The following is a 19659-nucleotide window of genomic DNA, read 5'->3' as shown; positions in this document are numbered from 1 at the left end:
TCAGGACTTTCAAGTCAATTTTCATGACCTAATGTTTTATGCGATGTCTACATATGCGTGGTGAAAGAAAAACAATGCATGATCAAATTTATCACAGCATATCGTAAAACACGCAACAATCTCTTTAGTTTCTATTTCTATTTATATCTATGTAAAATTGATTTAGATAATGCTTAAACAGCACTAATAATGTGAGAGTATGTGATTAGCCAAGGACAGGAATAATTAAATAACCAATATTCAAGGATAGACATATCTGCTTTCCATGACTTTTCCAAAACTTTGTGGGTTTTTCTATTTTTCCAAACTTTTCCAGGCCTGAAAAATGCCATGTCAAAATTATATGACTCTTCTAGGTTGACCAATTACCATCCACTTAACTTTCACTTTGCATAACAAGTTGAATTTTTTTAAATATTTACTATATTTTGGGAAAAAGAAGCTTAATTTAAAAAAATTTAACCCAAAGCTCTTTCGTGCATCGAACAGTAGTGAAGGCATCAAATACAGACACTGACCTGCAGTCTCTTCATGGTCTGGGAGTCCTGGTCAGCCTTGACCTTACAGGCCACCAGCAGCTGTGCAGTGGATGCTGCCACCTGTTTGGCTGAAGAAATGAGTTTCTCCTCGCTGGCGTGACCCTGAACCGCAGAGTTAGCTGCTTCGCACAGGTTGTTAGTAGCTGCGGCTACCATACGAGCCTAGAGTCAATGATGTAAAGGACAGAATATGTCAAACATCCCCCAAATCAAAAACCACAATGCAAATCAAATTTAACTCTGTCAGGAAAAAAGGCTATAGTTAAACCAAATACGATCCTCCTGCTCATCCTTACATTATTCCAAATACGTATGATTTCTTTTGCTAAAAAAAAAAAATCTAAATATAATAATATTGATTAGGCCTCATCTGACTTTGTTCAATGAAAATTTGGTCACTTTATTTTGATGGTCCATTTGTGCCAACTACTTCTCCTTAGATTACAAGTAGACTGTTAGGTTAGGGTTGGGGTTAGTTTAAGTTGACATGTACTTGCAAAGTGTCTTATAGTCAGTTAAATGTCTGTTGAAGATGCAGATATTAAGCAGACAGTATTTTGAAGACAACATTTCTCTGCTTTTAGCAATAAATGTAAGGGCGATTTTGAACAAATTAACCTTTAAATAGCATTAAAAATAATCAGTAATTTTAGCGAACATTACTATGTGATATTAATAGGCCTTAATATATAATCTTTAAAAGACATAGATGTTTACATGGGTCAAAGACGAGATGCATCAATTTGTGATGTAAAATTGATGGTAAAAAAAATGTTCCATCGTCATTCACCATAAAAGACACATTTACTGAAATAAATTAAACACGTGTCTTGAGCTGTACTTATTAAAATACATAAAACAATAACGATCACGCCAAATTGTATTATTTTTTTCAAATTATGAAAAATGGGCAAAACTTGGTGGTTTAAAGCAGGAGTTCCCAAAATAACAATTCCAGTGCCTCACGACCCCCAATATCCTCTGAGATGGTTATGAATACAGAAACCTTGCGTGCTATGAAGCACACATACCAATAGTCCCAAGTCTATTCTTCGTTTAATTTTTTTTAATGTATGTCAGTGTTGTAAATGTGCCATAAAGTTTAACCTGGTGTTATAAAATCAATCTGCTGCATCTGATGCTATTGCTGTGTGTTTAATATAATGTAATTACCTCAGGGGTCGCAATCCAATAGAACTAGTAACTATAAGCTACTATAGTAACTATATAGTAGTATATAGTAGCTATAAACGACTATTTGTTTAGTAGGTTATGGATAAAACATGGATATTCTTATGGTTTAAAAAAAAAAGATTTTTGGAAATCACCATTGTCCTGCGACCCCTTGGGGGGTCCCGACCCCCACTTTGAGAACCACTGGTTTAAATTATAGTGGCGAGCTGAAGTTTGACTGAACTATTATTTTGGGGCTACACTGAGATCCCTAAATAGAGTCTTGTTCATCCACTGAGAATTTTTTTTCACATTAAATAATATAGTCAGATGTTTGCTTTTAGTTGTCTCCTTTTGAGACAAGTAATCTGATTGGCTTCTGAGAGGGTTTTCACATTCATGTACACATTCTAAATCCCAATCCTGTAATCCAGAGTTTGTTGAGCTAGCTTGATGGTACAGACCCCAGCACTACCTGAACGAAAGGTTTGAAATAGACTTACAGCTGAAATGAGACCCTGAGACCACTGTCCATCATCCACCGCGTTTGCTGGAATTGCCCCAACCTGACAGAGAGAGAGAGAGAAACACATCGCCTTTTTACTTAAGCAATATTTTTTTCAATAGTCTACAGAACAAACTATTGTTATACAACAACTTGCCTAATTACTTTAACCTGCCTAGTTAACCTAGATAAGCTTTTAATTGTCACTTTAAGCTGAATACTAGTAGCTTATTAGTAAAATATTATGTACTGTCATCAAAGCCAAGATAGAAGAAATCAGTTATTAGAAAGGAGTTATTAAAACTATTATGCTTAGAAATGTGTTGAAAAAATCGTATTTCCGTTAAGCAGAACATGTGGAAAAATAATTCATTAAGGCTAATAATTCGGACTTCAACAGTAATTACAAGAGTTTTCAGCTGAAGATGACCAGTATGGTCCTACAGCAGTGTAAGATGTTCATACCTTCCCTTGAGCCACCAGCTCTCTCTGAGCGGCAGACGCAGCTTTGACCAGAGCACTGGTGGCTGCAGCGATGGATTTGGCCGCTTCTAGAATCTGTTCCTCAAAGTTCAGACTCTCATCAGCTTCCTGTAAAAGACGACCATGAAAATATTCATTTCCATACCTGAAATCAAATTATTAAGGGTGTAACAGCACACATATTCAGAGTAGTTCACTGCCACCATTCACTTCCAAAGTAGGGAAAACAAATACAATGGGTCTCAATGGTGAGGCGCTCAACTACTCCTTTCATACTGAATATTTTAGATAGGAGTTATTTGGTTTGGTTTGAATATGTACTGAAAAATGACAGTGTTTAACCACTGCACATACTGATCGTTCATTTTGTGTAGCAGTAAACTGCTAATTAATAGGTTTTGACATGCATATGGACACATCACAATGGTCAACATTCCAAGACTGATGATTATGATGATGTTTAAGGGGGAAGTTCACCCAAAAATGAAAATGTCCTCACTATTTATTCACATGAATTTCTATCTTCTGCTGAACACAAAAGAAGATATTTTAACAAATGAAACTGCCATTGACATCCATAATAGGACTTTTAAAATACTATTGAAGTTATAGGCTGCTTTTGACTCAAACAGGTTTGGATCAGTCCAAAAATAGCACATTCAAATTATTATTTTGGGGAAAGTATTATAGGAAATGTTAATAAACAAGAAAAAAAAAGAGAAACAAAAAAAATATAAAATGTTTTAGCAATAAATCATTTAAATTTAAATGAATAAACTTTTTATTCCTAAAAGTGCTACAGTAGGTGACCAAATTCATAGGGATATACTAGTAGGAATATAAAATACTATGAAAGTCAATAGTTGCTTTTGTTTCCAGCTCTCTTCAGTTGATCCTCTTTTGTGTTCAGCAGAATAAATCACCTCAGACAAGTTTGGATTAAGTGGCATAGGTGATAGACTTGTCATTTTTTTGGAGTGAACTAACCCTTTAATTTATGCTCAGTGACTGTAGTCGTGGCTGATTGAAGTTACCTTAAATCCAAATCCATACTGGTAAGCGCAAACAGGAGAAGTTGTACAATGGTCAGATAATGCATTGGCTTAAGAATATATGAACACAGAGTGGGATTTCCAGAGCTAAATATAGAAATGTCAAGCTGTAGGCAGTGTCAGTTTAGCCTGAAGGATGTGTCTAAACATTTCCTCACCTTGGGTTTGGCTCGGGGTTTGAGCTGCTCTAGTTTCTTCGCGGCAGCTTCAATGGCAGCTGCGGCTCCCAGCAGCTCGTTTTCTGCAATGACGGTGGGGTCTTCGGGATCCACCCACTCCGTACCTAGACAGGATCACAGCCAATCAAACTCCTCTGTAAGATTGTGCTGTGTGTCTGTTATACTACACTACTGAGAACTACTGCTGCATCAAAACCTCATAGTGTCATGATGACAATTACACCAATACCTGATGCTGGACTGTTTATTTCATTAAGGAGGGATTTACATCGGTATTGTTTTGTTGTTTGAATCACACATAAGTTTGTTTTCCCCCTTTGGTGCAGGTGTGAATATAGCAACTTCTGTCCAACAGCTGACATTACACATTTGGTTTTGTTTACAATCACTGTTTTACTGCAAAAAGGGCAGTGTGAAAGCGAAACAAAAAATAAATCAACATTATGTTTGGTGTTGACTAAAGTTAAGTTTAATACATCTAAAGTCTTTCTTCACCATTGATGAGATATGCAATTTCTGCAGTGTTTGGGTGGATTAGTAGTTATGGGAAGCTGGCATCATTTTACTGACTCAAGGAAATGAACGAATCTTTTTTCCGAGTCATTTCAATCATTTCGTTCAATTTGCCAAAATAACGATAAAATGTTACGAGATGCTTCTAAACACTTCACAACTAGCCCAAACATTAATCACACTAAAAGATTAGTTCAAAATAAATGGATCATTCAAAAATGACCCATCACTATTAATTAGCTGTTATACACCCTGAAGTTCTTTAGTTTTAACACACATTCTATTATAATACATATTTGCATGTGCATGGTTGTCTTGATCTACTATATAAAGTATTCTTAAAATTTATTGTGCTCGGTCGATTAGATTAAGAAAACGAGTAGTGTCTGTCTGTGGACTGCAAGACAGGGGTGTAACATGAGGGGGCGTAACTTGTAGTATATTAGAGAAGAAACAACATAAGTTATAGAGACCCACATAAAAATATGTTGTCGGCAAGATGACGCTGTACATCAGTAATGTTTACACCTACTCCACACCTAAACCCAACCATCACTGTTTTTAACATCTATACTTACCACAAGCCTAAACCCAACCATCATCATTAACGTCTCTACCACAACCCTAAACCCAACCATCACAGTTATTAACGTCTACACCTACCCCAACCCTAAACCTAACCATCACAGTTATTAATGCACAGCCGCGAGTTGCGTAGGCTTTCATACTTTGCGGGCTCTCCATTGTACTATTATTTGCAACCACAGGGTAGGCCAACTGTCATGATAAAGAAGCCAGTGAGTGAAGTTGCTTAATGAGCAAATATAATAATATATCAAATAATCAGGTTGTGGGTAAATTTAGAGAAAACACATGAAAACGTTTGCTGAAAATGTTTTCTGCTAAGTATTTCCGCCATCTTGCCAACAACATCTCGTTGTGACATTTTACATGGTTTAATGAAATCTTGATAACTGCAAGTCGTGCCTCTAACTGACTACAAGTTACGCCCCTGTCTTGCAGTCAGCACACAGATACCCTTCAAGAAAAATGCATTGATGTGTGTTTTCTGGTATACTCGCAGATCTCTCTTTCAAATGAATATTTTCTATTAGATGCTTAACTATAATATATATGTGCACATTATTTTATGGAGCATCAAAACCTGGAACTTATCTAACAAAAACAACAACAACGACTTTTATCATGCAAAATCTAAATTAATATTTTGGGAGGAATAATTTTGTTCAAATTTGTACTTTGTATTTGTTTTGCCATAAATGGCTCTTGCAATTGAAATGCGAAATTAAATCTTTCATTTCCTAAAGATGTTAGGTTTACACTCCTAAATATATTACTGTGAAATAAAACAGTTTTGTTTAAATGCACCAAATATTATATACAACCAAGAAATGGTTGTGTCAATGTATAAAGATATTTAGGTCACACATTAACTAATGTTAACAAGCATGGACTTGGATGTTAATAATGCATTAGTAAATGTTTAATTATGATTAATAAATATTGTACAAGTGTTGTTCATGATTAGTTTATGTTAGTAAATGCATTAACTAATGAACCTTATTGTAGGTGTATTAGTATTAGTGTTACCGATATTTAGCTTTCTTAAGAATAACGGCACAGAATATTCCAAAACTAACAGGGCTTGTCATCACTAAAATGAATCAAACTTTACCACAAATTAAAGATAAAAGGGGAAAACTGTCCTGCACACACTAATCTGTCAAAGCTGTTGCAATTAAAAGTGAAATGTAAAAATCAATTTCTGACAAATAGATCTGTAAACATTGCATCCAATATTTTTTTGCATCACTGAGCCTTCCAGAACCAATTGAAATGTTTCTGTTAAAGGAAGAGTTCACTCAAACAATTTTCTCACTATTAAGAGTTTTCTATCCTCTTGAACACAAAAGAAGAATTACTGAAGAAAGCTGAAAGCCTGTATGTAACCATTGAGCAGTAAGAAAAACAAGTACTAGTCGATGGTTACCTGTATTCATCTTTCTTCAAAATATCTTTGCTTGTGGTCATTAGAACACAAAACCCAAACAGATTTGGAACAAGTGAAGGGAGAGTAAATGATGACAGAATTTTCATTTGTTTGAGTGAACTATCGCTTAAGCTTATTGTCCTTCATAAACAACAAAATGCAGCTTTTATGACATCAATTTTTGTTGTGTAGCAAAAGATTAAGACATTGTTTCCCTAAAAACAACTCATTTTTATATAGTTGAAGTCAGAATTATTAGCCCCCCTTTGAATTTCATTTTCTTTTTTTTTAAATATTTCCCAAATAATGTTTAACAGAGCAAGGAAATTTTCACAGTATCAGTCTGATAATATTTTTTCTTCTGGAGAAACTCTTATTTGTTTCGTTTCGGCTAGAATAAAAGCGGTTTTGAATTTTAAAAAAACCCTTTTAAGGTCAAAATTTTTAGCCCCTTTAAGCTATATTTTTGATAGTCTACAGAACAAACCATCATTAATAACTTGCCTAATCACCCTAAGCTGCCTAGTTAACCTCATTAACCTAGTAACCTAGGCCTTTAAATTTCACTTTAAGCTGTATAGAAGTGTCTTGAAAAATATCTAGTCAAATATTGTTTACTGTCATCATGGCAAAGATAAAATAAATCAATTATAAGAAATGAGTTATTAAAACTATTATGTTTAGAAATGTGTTAAAAAAATCTTTGCTCTGATTAACAGAAATTGAAGGAAAAAAAATAAACAGGGACATAAGAATTTAGGGGGGCTAAAAATTCTTACTTCAACTGTATGTTTACTAATGATTAATAATCATTATTACAATATGAAAAAGCAAAGGAGGCAATACTAAATATGTTTGTTGATAAAGACCAAAAAAAAAGTTAATTAATCTCTGGGGGAAATACTGGCTCCTAATGGAAACGTGAATTTGTGGCCCTGACACAGAACAGAACAGAACAGAACAGAACAGAACACACACACAACACACACACAACACACACACACACAACACACACACACACACACACACACACACACACACACACACACACACACACACACACACACACACACACACACACACACACACACACACACACACACACACACACACACAGCTGCAGACATTCTCCTCATCTCTCATCATGTGTTAAATCAGGGGCCGGGTATTATCACCACGGGCTCTCAGATCGCTTTCAGTGATGGCTGGCAGAGACTTATCCTGACAAATCCTGCTTGAATTCCCTGCTCATGATGCAGAACTGGAAGCGGACACTTGACCTGAGCTGATGGAGCGAACCAGAGGGCAAGAAGTACGAGAACAGACCGAGATGTGGAGAACTGCAGCCAGGAGATAATCCACCCTGAACCCTGGATGCTGAGTGTGTACCAGGAAACACAACACGACACACACACACACACACACACAAGGGTGCTGTACCTTTCATGGCCTCCGCAGCCTGGATGAGCTCGGTCACTGAACTGGCCACACGTTTGGAGTAGTTTGCCAGCTGCTGTTTAAGGTCATGCGAGGGTTTCTGAATGATCTGCGGATGGAAATCACAAACATGAATGTGTTTTTTCAGCACCACCCTGATGCTTTAGTGCTGTTACAGTGCATCTGGGAGGAACTGATAGCGCTTCACTTTTTCCACATGTTTTTATGTTACAGCCTTATTCCAAAATGGATTAAATTTATTTATTTACTCAACATTCTACACACAATACCCCATAATGACAATGTGAAGAAAGATTTTTTGAAATTGTTGCAAATTTATAAAAAATAAAAAACCTGAAAAATCACATGTACATCAGTATTCACAGTCCTTGCTCAATACTTTGTTGATGCACCTTTGGCAGCAATTACAGCCTCAAGTCTTTTTGAATATGATGCCACAATCCTGGCACACCTGTCTTGGCACACCTGTCTCACACACTTTCCACTTTGCAGCACCTCTCAAGCTCTATCAGGTTGGATGGGAAGCGACGGTGTACTGCCATTTTCAGATTTCTCCAGAGATGTTCAATAGGATTTAGATCTGGGCTCTGGCTGGGCCACTCGAGGACATTCACTAAGATGATGTGAAGTCACTCCATTAGCCGCGTTTCCACTATCGCGCCTAAAGCGAGCGAGCCAGGGCGAGCCAAGGCCAGTGGCGTTTCCACTGTCACTTCCGGGGCCTAATCGGGCCAAAGCGGGGCTTTCTTGGGGCCAGCGGCCGGCCTTTTTCGGCCCGCCGAATACCTTGGGCCAAAGAGGGCCAGCCGGGGATTCGGGGCGGAGTGAAAGGAGAGGCGGGCACAGTTTTCCAATCGCACTCGAGTACATGCGCCAAACACATAACAAATAAATAAATAAGAGAAAGAAAACATCTGGAACAAATTATAGGCTGGGGTCTTTTTTTTTTTTTTTTGCATATGATCGCCCTTATGTTTCTCTTTTAAATGTAAGTCTGTTGCATAAAATGATCTTTCTTTGCAGCATCTTTGATGTTTCAATAACGCATAATAATCTTTACACCATATTACACATATTAAAGACACAGCTGACAGTAAAGGTTTTCAAGAGGTTTTGTCAAGTTTAATAGGTGTTTTTGCGCGTTTAGATGTCTGTGTATGTGTGTGAGACTGAGGAAAAGATCGCTCCATTTATAGCTCTGTTGATGCCGCGAGCGGCTTTTTTCTTTTCTTTTTATTGTTTTAATTTATTTTGGTGATAATACACTATATAAATACAATAGTAAGACATTAAACTTTACAAATTTCATGTCCACTTTTGTAAACTCAAAACAATAGTGTCATATCTAGATAAAATAGCCCTATATTGAAATAATTTAAAGAATTACAAATATCAGATAGGCCTATAATAAAATCACATTAAATAAATAAACCAATATAAAACTAACAAAAGCTATAGCTATAACAATTAGGTACTATATCAAACTGTTTCAAATTTATATTTAACTTTCATTTTTCAAAAGCCTCTTTGAAAAAAAGATTTTAGATATTTTCTAAAAAAATAAATAAACAAATAAATAAACACCGGAGAATGTTTTAAATATTATTTATAAAGTATTTGGATTCGATGAAATTGATCAAATCATGCAAATAGAGCATTTTCGGGGTGAGTGAAAGCAGAAACTAGGCGACCTTTTTTTCTGTCTGCAGCTGCGCAGCACTTTTTTTGACGGGGAAAACTGCAAGTTCAAAATGTGTTCTGTGTCCTCAAACAAGTGTGTATGTTTTTATATAACGTGGTAAAATTAAAAAGGAAATTTTAAATACATAAAGAGCTTTATTAGTGCATAGCTGCTGAGCGCAACGAAATATAGGCTATATTTTATTACGTGCTGCTCTTATGTGCTGAAACACTGAACACTTTCCTTTACTTAAGATATAATAAGCAACATCTTTAAATAAAGGGAATCATCTATTAAGTGTCATAAAGCCTATAGGGAAAAAAAAAATCATGTTTCAGTTCTCTCTGGAGCATTTGGGATGAAAGATGGACAGATTCTGTCTAGAGGATGTTATAAAATACATTTTATATAGAGTTATTAACGGATAATTTTATATATGTGGTGTTATATTATGGATGTGTGCGCTCCCTGCGCTGCGGGTCCACTGAAGACCACTGGATTTCGATGCCAATAGTCGGTCGACGAGTAAATGAATATGATGAATGAAAACACACAGGCATGTGCATATAGACATGCGTTGTACTGCTGTACAATAACGTGTCATTTGTTTGTTTTGGTTGTCCTAATTTTAATAGTTTCGTGTTGGTGTGCTTTATCTGCATGATTCTCGCTGAAGTGGGCGGTTTGAGTGACGTTCGATTCGGGTGATGTTCTGGGGGCGGGGTTTGCGTGACTCGCTGCGAGCTACTAGCCTCACAGTGGAAACGCGACATGATTTCGGCCCCACTGCTCAACCTCCCGGGCGATTGGCCCGGCCTGGCCCGATATAAGCCCTGGCTCACACTGGCCTGATAGTGGAAATGCGGCTATTGATATTTTGGCGGTGTGCTTTGGGTCATTGTCGTGCTGGAAGATGAACCGTCGCCCCAATCTGAGGTCAAGAGCACTCTGAAGCAGGTTTTCATTCAGGATTTCTCTGCACATTGCTGCATTCATCTTTCCCTCTATCCTGAAGAGTCTTCCAGTTCCTGCTGCTGAAAAACATCCCCACAGCATGATGCTGCCACCACCATGCTTCACTGTAGGGATGGTATTAGCCTGGTGATGAGCAATACCTGGTTTTCTCCAAACGTAACTCCTGGCATTCACTCCAAAGAGTTCAACTTTAGTCTAATCAGACCAGAGAATTTTGTTTCTTATGGTCTGAGGGTCCTTCAGATGCCTTTTGGCAAATTCCAGGCATAGAGTGGCTTCTGTCTGGACACTCTACCTTACAGGCCTGATTGGTGGATTGCTGCACAGAAGGTTGTCCTTATTTGTAATAAATTTGCAACAAATCTTTTTTCACATTGTCATTATGGGGTATTGTGTGTAGAATGTTGATGAAATAAATGAATTTAATCCATTTTGAAATAAAGCTGTAACATAAACAAATTTGAAAAAAGTGAAGCGCTATCAATACTTTCTAGATGCAATGGATACACTATATGCATGTTATAATGTTGTTGAGTATTGCACTCACTAACTTATCAGCAATTTAAAAAATCTATTTTTATTTATGTAATGATTATACTAATATGAACAGTTAGCAGACATTTTATCTGAGCTACACAGTAAAAATGCTGCCTTCCACACAATCAATTTGTGTTGGGAAAAACATGACGGAATTAAGTTAACTTATTGATTTGTACAAATTTAAGTGGATCAAACATAAAATTATTGAGTTGTCACACAAAAAAACTCAAGAATTGTGTTGTTTTAGCTCTTTTCAAATAAGTAGTCTGAACAAACAGCAAACGTCATGCTTTAGACTTTAAATCAGCATGCATGATTTAGAGGAAAGTGATTCTTATTGGCTGTTGTTATTAGTGCTTATTTTCAGCTCTTGGTATACGAGGACACAAATTTGTGTAATGACATGAATATGATGAGTATCACTAACGATGTTTGTCTAGGGCAAATAGCATCTTAAGGCATCCAACCCACCCTGGATAGTCTGCTCACACTCAAAGCCTGAGAGGCAAATTAGTGCAGTTTTATGACCTGTCATTAAAAGATTTGTGAATAAGACCATATTTTAAATACTATTGACAGCTAGTATGTAATTATAAATCTATAAATAGTTCAACTAGCACAAATTGTTGGGATTATAACTATTATAGCAAACTGTGCAATAGTTATTTAAGTATTCCTTTATTCCCTTCTACGATTTTTTTTTATTGTGTATTATTTTATATATCACTAAATTGTTAATATATTTATGAAATTATAAAGCTTATTTATTATGTTTGGTGTTTTTCATGTTCTTTTTGTGTCGATGTAACGTAATTTGGTTCTGCATTACAATTTATTGTGATATTTTGAATGACAAAAATAAAGGAAACTGAAACGGAATATGACCTACATATTAAAACATTGAGGTGGTTTATGAGGACTTGGTTGTTGTCCTTGTAATTCAGAACAGGGTCTTCAAAATTTGCCACAGGTTTGGGTTTAGCGGTAGGATTAAAGTAAGGCCATATACTGCATTAAGCTAATTTTTTTTTTTTGCATATGAAATACATTATGCCTAGTCTTCATAAACCACTAAAACGAACACATGCGTGTGTGTGTTTGTCCTCGACGTGTCCTCCAGGGTGGTGCTGGTGACAGAGGAACAGGTGTGTGGCATTAGCAGAGCAGTTCATTTGGAACAGACAGCTAAGAAAAGACTTGGCCATGAGCAGGAATGCTGGGAATGACACAGACAATACCAGAAGCACACACACACACAAACATATGTTATCTGTCTTTACAAACCAAACCATAGGACAGTTGTCTCTCTCTTTGGGGTTCCTACACATTTTAACTAATGGAATTATAGTCATTAGTTTTCGAGAGTGTGGCGTATTTCCCCTTTAAATGTCAGACGACTATATTTGAAAATAATGATTAATATGGTATTAATATGCACAGTGCAGACAGGCTAAAGTTTCTCACTGGATTTACTCCACTCAAGTGTTTACAAATAGCTATATTGGTCACAGATGAAACGTCCCATTTTGGTGTCCCATTAAATATAATTTACAAAAACAAATTTAGAATTCTACAAACAAAGTATTATAAATGCAAGTAAGTGTCAACTGTTCCAAATAATGCTTGAGAAAATAATATGCCAAAATATGACCTGTACTTATTATTAATGTACAACAAAATAAGTGAACATAAAAATGGGTCAAATCTAGTGGTTTGAATAATGGAACTTGGCAAAATATAACGATTTTATAATGACAATTACTTAGCATAAGGCTGCACCAGCTTTTAACATCAAATAACTCATTAAATATTTGTATTGTAAATATACCTCTATTTTTGGTACAGTATATAAAGTATAAAATGTATGCATGATGTAATGGGTACATTCTGATGCATGATAAAAAATACCTTTATCATTTTGTTTTGTACTTTAAAGCATTTATTAAGCTAAAAAAAACTGACATAAACCACTTGACAGAATAAAATAGAAATAAATGTATAGTTAGTAAGGAACTTTAGAGATTTTAAGACCGTATTCAAAAGCCTTGATATTTCCAGGTTTAACAATGAAGAAATAAAGGATTGTTAATACCATAATTTGTTTCAAGAGATATGCGCGCGCACAAATAAAGTTAGAATTATTAGCCCCCCTTTAACTTTTTTTCTTTTTAAAATATTTCCCAAATTATGTTTAACAAAGCAAAGACATTTTCACAGTATGCCTGATAAAATTTTTCTTCTGGAGAAAGTTTTATTTTTTTTATTTCGGATAGAATAAAAGCAGTTATTATTTTTTAAACAGCATCTTAAGGACAAAATTATTAGTCCCTTTACGCTAAATTTTTTTTGTTAGTCTACAATACAAACCACCATTATAGAAGTACTTGTCTAGTTAACTTAATTAACCTAGTTAAGCCTTTAAATGTCACTTTAAGCTGTATAGAAGTGTCTTGAAAAAATATATCGTCAAATATTATTTACTGTCATCCTGGCAAAGTAAAAATAAATCAGTTATTAGAAATGAATTATTAAAACTATTATGTTTAGAAATGTGATGACAAATCTAAACAGAGATTGGGAAAAAAACAGGGGGGTGAATAATTCAGGAGGGCTAATAATTCTTTAAGTGTATATGAAATATTTATTTATTTATTTTTATTTTTTTGCATTTATGTTTATTGAATAATAGTAAACAAAATAGTGAACCGTACCATACCACTTTTTGAGACTTTTTCATAAGGGTACCTATAACAACAGTATGATATCTAAAGTGTGAGGTGCTAGACTCTAATCTGCTGAACACTATTGGTTTACAGTAAAGCTGCAGGATACTTAAAATATACAATATTATTGTTGAGCATTGCAATAATGATATAACTAGCCTAAAACAGGATATATACAGGAAATTAAAAATGCATTTTAGTACCTCATCGCCACTTTAGGTCTGAACAGTTAACATTAGCAACATTTTTAATATATTCACTAAATTCTGATTGTAAGAAACTAATCTGAAACTAAACCATTATTCATATACTTTACAAAAATAATAATTAATCCAGAAGGTTTCACCAATAGAACAGCAAAAATAATGCTTACAAAGCAGTGTCACCCTAAAATTTCAAACTTTAGCATACAACTATAACTGTACAGTATAATTAAAAATGATGCAAAATTGAATACCCTGTAACAGCATTTAAGACTTTTTAATGGCTTTAAATTTCTCTAAACTGATTTATCAACTTTTAATACTTTTTAAGACCCTGCGGACACCCTGCGAAAAAACAAAACATTTTATCAGCAATTTAACTTTATTTAAAAAGTGAATAATTCCACTTAAGCAACTCTACTCATTTGTACAACAGTGCAGTCACCGTTGTTTTATGGTTTATCATATAATTATTAGTTTAAAGGAATATCTGCTGCCATCTTAATGTTTCTAAACTAATATTTGTGTCATAATTGGCAGGAAGCTGAAACTTGAAGACAACAGATGTGAAGTTGACAACAAATGAAAATGTGAAGTGTGAGTTACTCTGGCAAATCCTTTAGCAAACCAATCAAAGTCATTCCATTCAGTAAATCCGAAATGTGACAAAAGCACCCTGACTAATGGAGATGCAATTAGTGTTTTTTTTAGTTCAAAAGGTTCAGAACACACAAATGTCACCTTCAAGACTCACACAATACCCAACTACATCACCAGGTACTACTATTAGATTTTAACAGCGGTTCTCTGCTGCTTTTAGCCACTGAACAATACAATGCTGCACAAGAAAAGGATACATTTCTAATTATTCATGTCAGATTTTCCAAATGCATGACAGAATTACACAAAATGCGCAAAATATTGTCTAATTTTTGTCATTAGAGTCTAATAATATTTAATGTTACATTTTCATGAAACAAAAAAAAAAAAAAGATTCTAAAAAAAAACGATAGAAAAAAGACATTTTGAACAAGTCTCGCTATTAACCAGTGGCTTGTTACAAGTGCTTATTATCAAGATATTGGCTGTTTAGCACTGTATATTCTGCATGATCATTTTCTACATTCATAATCCTACCCAATACCTGAATTTGCCTTAACCTATATTACTAATCACTATTAATAAGCCACTAATTAGGCGTGCATTGGTGCAAAAGTCAGAGTTAATGGTTTAGTAATGGTGAGAACAGAACCTTAAATATAGCCTGACCCAAAAACTGAAATGGAGATCTGCAAGGCACCAGTTGAGCAGCAGCACTGCAGACACTATATTATATAACTTTTGTTCCATGTTAAGACATTGTGCAATTCAATACACACACACACACATGCACAGTCACCTTTAACTCACCGGCTATCACAGTGAACACACACACACACATATCAGAGAAAACAGAAAGTCAATGAAGGAAACAACAAACTTTACCCTGCTGCAACTAATTCTAAACAAATCTACATTCAACTACACAAAAATCATTGAGCCATCTGCTATCTAGCCTTTAATAAATTGTTGTACCAATATTTTTTGGCTCATTTCCACTGAGAAGCGTACATTTATTGCATTTATTGCCCTTTCCAATGTCAGAAGCTACCATACCACTTTTTTGGGACACTTTCATAAGGGTGCCTACAACAACAGTACGGTACCTAAAGTGTGGAGGAGGTAGACTCGCTGCAGAACATAGGATAATGGAAAATATACAATAATATTGTTGAGCATTGCGATGACAATATAACTTTAAAAAAAATTTACCAGCAATTTGACAATTTTCAATGAAATTATCACACTGCAATAAAATAATAATTAATATTTTCTGAGCTAACAAAACGATGAATGACTGTAAACCTCAAATTCTTATTGGCTGTTGTCATTTTCTCCTCCGCCAGCGGTATTAGTGGCGAGGGGATGAAGATAGTAAAGCTCTCATCTGATGTGATGAGTGTGGAACATTCCACGTGTGTGATACATTCCCTTTCCGTAAAGAATCTGTCATTGTAAATTTGTTTAGGAACTGGTAAAATTGTTTTTCCTATGTAATTGTGTCTTATGACAGGTTAAAATGTTTTCCAAAATGTTCATTTGTCTTCACAATTTGTAATCAGGGCACATTGGGCCCTGGGGCAAAAGGAAATCCAAGGGCCCCCTTTTATTTAATTATTTTAATAGATTTCTTTTTTATTAAAGTATAATCATATACAGTTGAAGTCAGAATTATTAGCCCCCCTGAATTTTCAGACCTCTATTTAATTTTTTTCCTAATTTCTGTTAAACGGAGAGAAGATTTCCTCAGCACATTTCTAAACATGATAGTTTTAATAACTCATTTCTAATAACGGATTTATTTTATCTTTGTCATGATGACAGTGAATAATATTTGACTAGATATTTTTCAACACACTTATATATGCAGTTTAAAGTGACATTTAAAGGCTTAACTAGGTTATTTAGGTTAACTAGGCAGGTTAGGGTAATTAGGCAAGTTATTGTATAACGATGGTTTGTTCTGTAGATTATCGAGAAAAAATATAACTTAAAAGGGCTAATAATTTTGTCCCTAAAATGGTGTTTAAAAAATTTGAAACTACTTTTATTCTAGCCAAAATAAAATAAATAGGACTTTCTGTTTTAAAAATTCGAAGGGGGCTAATAATTCTGACTTCCCCTATATATATATATATATATATATATATATATAGAGAGAGAGAGAGAGAGAGAGAGAGAGAGAGAGAGAGAGAGAGAGGTTGTTATTATTATTTTTATTAGTATTATTAATAATTTACTAATTAATATGATCTAATTTTCCACCAATTGATTTATATCGGATTATTATAAATATTTTTGTATTTTATTATAATAGGCCTGCAAGTAGGCTATACAAAATTAAGTAATGACATAATGGGAACTTTAAAGTCCAAACAATCTGCAAAATATGCAAAACAAAAACATTTGCAATACTTCAGAAATAAGTGCTTTAGAATAAAAACTTTAAACAGAGGTTTTCCTTTAAAAAGTTTAATTAGACTTTTAGTTGAACATAAATCCCTAATGATGGGATATCTTTAAAATCAATGCTTCTAATATCCAAAATATTGTGGTCTTCTGAGTTACAGAAGGCCAGCATCCTTATTTTATTTATTTTTATTTATTTTTTTAGATATATTGTCTAATGAAAGCCAGCGCCAGTATTTCATTGCTCCAAATTATTTCTGTCACTTTCATAAAAGGGGCAAAGTAAACATTCATTAAAAAAAGTTTACTTTCTAACTAGTTCAGTTAGACGCAGTGTACTTACTTGAGATACATACTCCGCAGTGATGGACATTTTGATAACTGCTTGTGTAGGCTATTTGGTTTGTTCACACAATTTCTCGCTTTTATTGTGTGATGTAAGGGCTGTGCGGGCCGCTGGATTTTTTGCGAGTCCAGCTGTAACCGTTGTGTGGCCGAGACTGCGCTTCAGTTATGTGTCCATTCAGCATGACTCTATCCCAGCTTCTGTTGCATGTACAAGTTCACGATAAAAATTGTTTGAATTTTATTTTTTGTTCTATGATGAGCTTGGCAAGCCTACCTTTGACTGGACGGTTTTTGTGGTAATGCCAAAATATGGGACTGTCCTGGGAAAATTGGGACATCTGATCACCCTTATGAGTGACTAAAACAAGGCTATTCACTATTCTGATTGGGCTACAGTCACTCCGAACCCCAGTTTAGCACGGGCATCACTGTTTTTGAACAGCAGCGAACCGAAAGTATACTTCACATTATCGACGGGAGAAAGCATAACGCAGAGGCGTTTCCGCCATCATAGCACAAATAAATTCTTCAGCCAATCAAGGGCCCCTTTCCTTAGTGGGCCCTGGAGCTTCAGCCCTGATGTAAATCCGACCCTGTTTGTAATGTTGTTTGCACTTCCCGGCCACCATAAGAAGCCGCTTCGTGTGACGTCACACTTAACAAATGAATAAGGATGACCCTTAGACTCACATTTCCTGGGTTTCTTTGGGTCACATTGGCTCACAAAAGAGCACCCTCTGGCTTTTTGGAGAACATATCACACCGTCGCACTTTACTTGCTTGTCAATTGCAGCTTTTGCTAAATCACAAATGACCTTTAATGTTTATTAATCTTTCAGCCAACAACCCCTACCGAAATATACTGTCCCATACCATCACTCAGTGGAAACAAGACATTAAGCACTGCCACACCGAGTGACAGACACACACTGTGAGTTTGTAAAATATGTGGCATTTCAGAGTGCAACTAAAATAACAGAAACACAGGCTGCCTCACACAGCTTTAACCCTAATGACCCCCCTAACTAAAGGAGCTCTAGAGTAGTGTGTGTGTGTGTTTATGGGATGTATGAGGGTGGTCTTGTAAACACTTCAGACTCACCACTAACACGTGCTCCAGCAGGCCCAGGTAACTTGTGGAGCACTCAGAGCCAAAGCGGAGCGCTCGAGTCTGGACCTCCCGCTTCACCTCTGGGTGGTATGCGGCTTGCTGAAAAGACAAAAAGAAAAATTTAACATTGTTCAACAACACTGAAATGATTGTGGTTTATTTTTCTTTAAACAGTGCTCAGCATATAAGTACACCCCTCACTAATCTATCTTTTAAATTCATATTTTATTAGGAAGCTTTACAATATTTTATTTGTGCATATACATTAGATTAGTCAGTACTAAAGCCAAGTCTGGAGCTTATCTAACAAAATAACTTATGGAAACTAGTACACACAAAATGTATATGTTATAGGAAAATATTAAATACAAATTTTAAAAAATTGGGAAAAATCAAGAAGCAAAAAAATGGAAAAATTTAGTTAAAATTTTGTAGGTTTTTTCAATATTTTGCTTGAATTTAATCGTATTACCTTTCTATTCCTAAATATTTTTTGTGTCTAAAATATTATTTTAATAAATAAATCCGTTTTGCTTAAATGCACCAAAATACATTGCCTATATTCACTGAGAAATGGATAAAAATATTCATTTTCAATATGGGGTGTACTTAATTATGCTGAGCACTGTATATTCCAACGCAACACAATTTGGACATTACCTCAACTAACGATTAAGTAGAATGTTGACATTTGCACAATTAATCCCTTGAAAAGTACATAAATAAATAAAGAAATGAACTTTATATGTCAAATGAAATGATAAGTCAGCAAGTGCGCTAAGTCAGTATTATAACTATAGCCGTGTCAGAAACTGCTTAACTGTTCACTCATTCACTAATCTCTATATAGCGGATGGCAGCTGACTTTATCAGGAACGATGGAAAGACAATGGCTGCGTCCGAAACCGGCTACTACTCAGTAGGTACTGCATTTGAATGTAAACGTACTACTCGGCCGTTAGAAAAGTACGTTCTATACTGTATGAACGTGAAAAGTATGAATGGAATTCGGACGTACTACATCCGCCATTTTCTCATGGTCACGTGACCTACCTGCGTCATTTGCGTCGCTTCACTCCCATTCATGAATTCGCTCGCGGGGCATCATGGGATAGCGCAGCATGCATGGGATGCGCACTCCAGAATCTCGCTGGAA

At 35.3% G+C, this 19659-nt stretch overlaps 1 protein-coding gene and 1 long non-coding RNA gene across 6 annotated transcripts in view; one reads left to right on the top strand and one right to left on the bottom strand.

Annotated features, from left to right (window-relative positions):
• Positions 1 to 16170, top strand: part of LOC141376292 (uncharacterized) — a 55500-nt gene extending 39330 nt beyond the window's left edge. Inside the window, exon 4 of the long non-coding RNA XR_012386091.1 lies at positions 14576 to 16170. This is a non-coding gene — a long non-coding RNA (uncharacterized lncRNA). The remainder of the gene's footprint in view (positions 1 to 14575) is intronic.
• tln1 (talin 1) overlaps positions 1 to 19659 on the bottom strand; it is a 207001-nt gene that overhangs the window by 13124 nt on the left and 174218 nt on the right. For 3 of the 5 annotated variants that reach the window (XM_005155499.6, XM_005155500.6, NM_001009560.1), the window contains 6 exon segments: positions 18495 to 18602; positions 7896 to 8001; positions 3911 to 4035; positions 2683 to 2808; positions 2216 to 2278; positions 519 to 701 (listed from right to left, as the gene is read on the bottom strand). In XM_005155499.6, coding sequence (XP_005155556.2) covers positions 519 to 701; positions 2216 to 2278; positions 2683 to 2808; positions 3911 to 4035; positions 7896 to 8001; positions 18495 to 18602 — 711 coding nt within the window. 5 annotated transcript variants of the gene reach the window in all.

The sequence above is a fragment of the Danio rerio genome, chromosome 10, assembly GCF_049306965.1.
Source record: "Danio rerio strain Tuebingen ecotype United States chromosome 10, GRCz12tu, whole genome shotgun sequence".
NCBI lineage: Eukaryota > Metazoa > Chordata > Actinopteri > Cypriniformes > Danionidae > Danio > Danio rerio.
The sequence above is the reverse complement of the archived record's forward strand: the minus strand, read 5'-3'. Positions and strand labels throughout refer to the sequence as shown.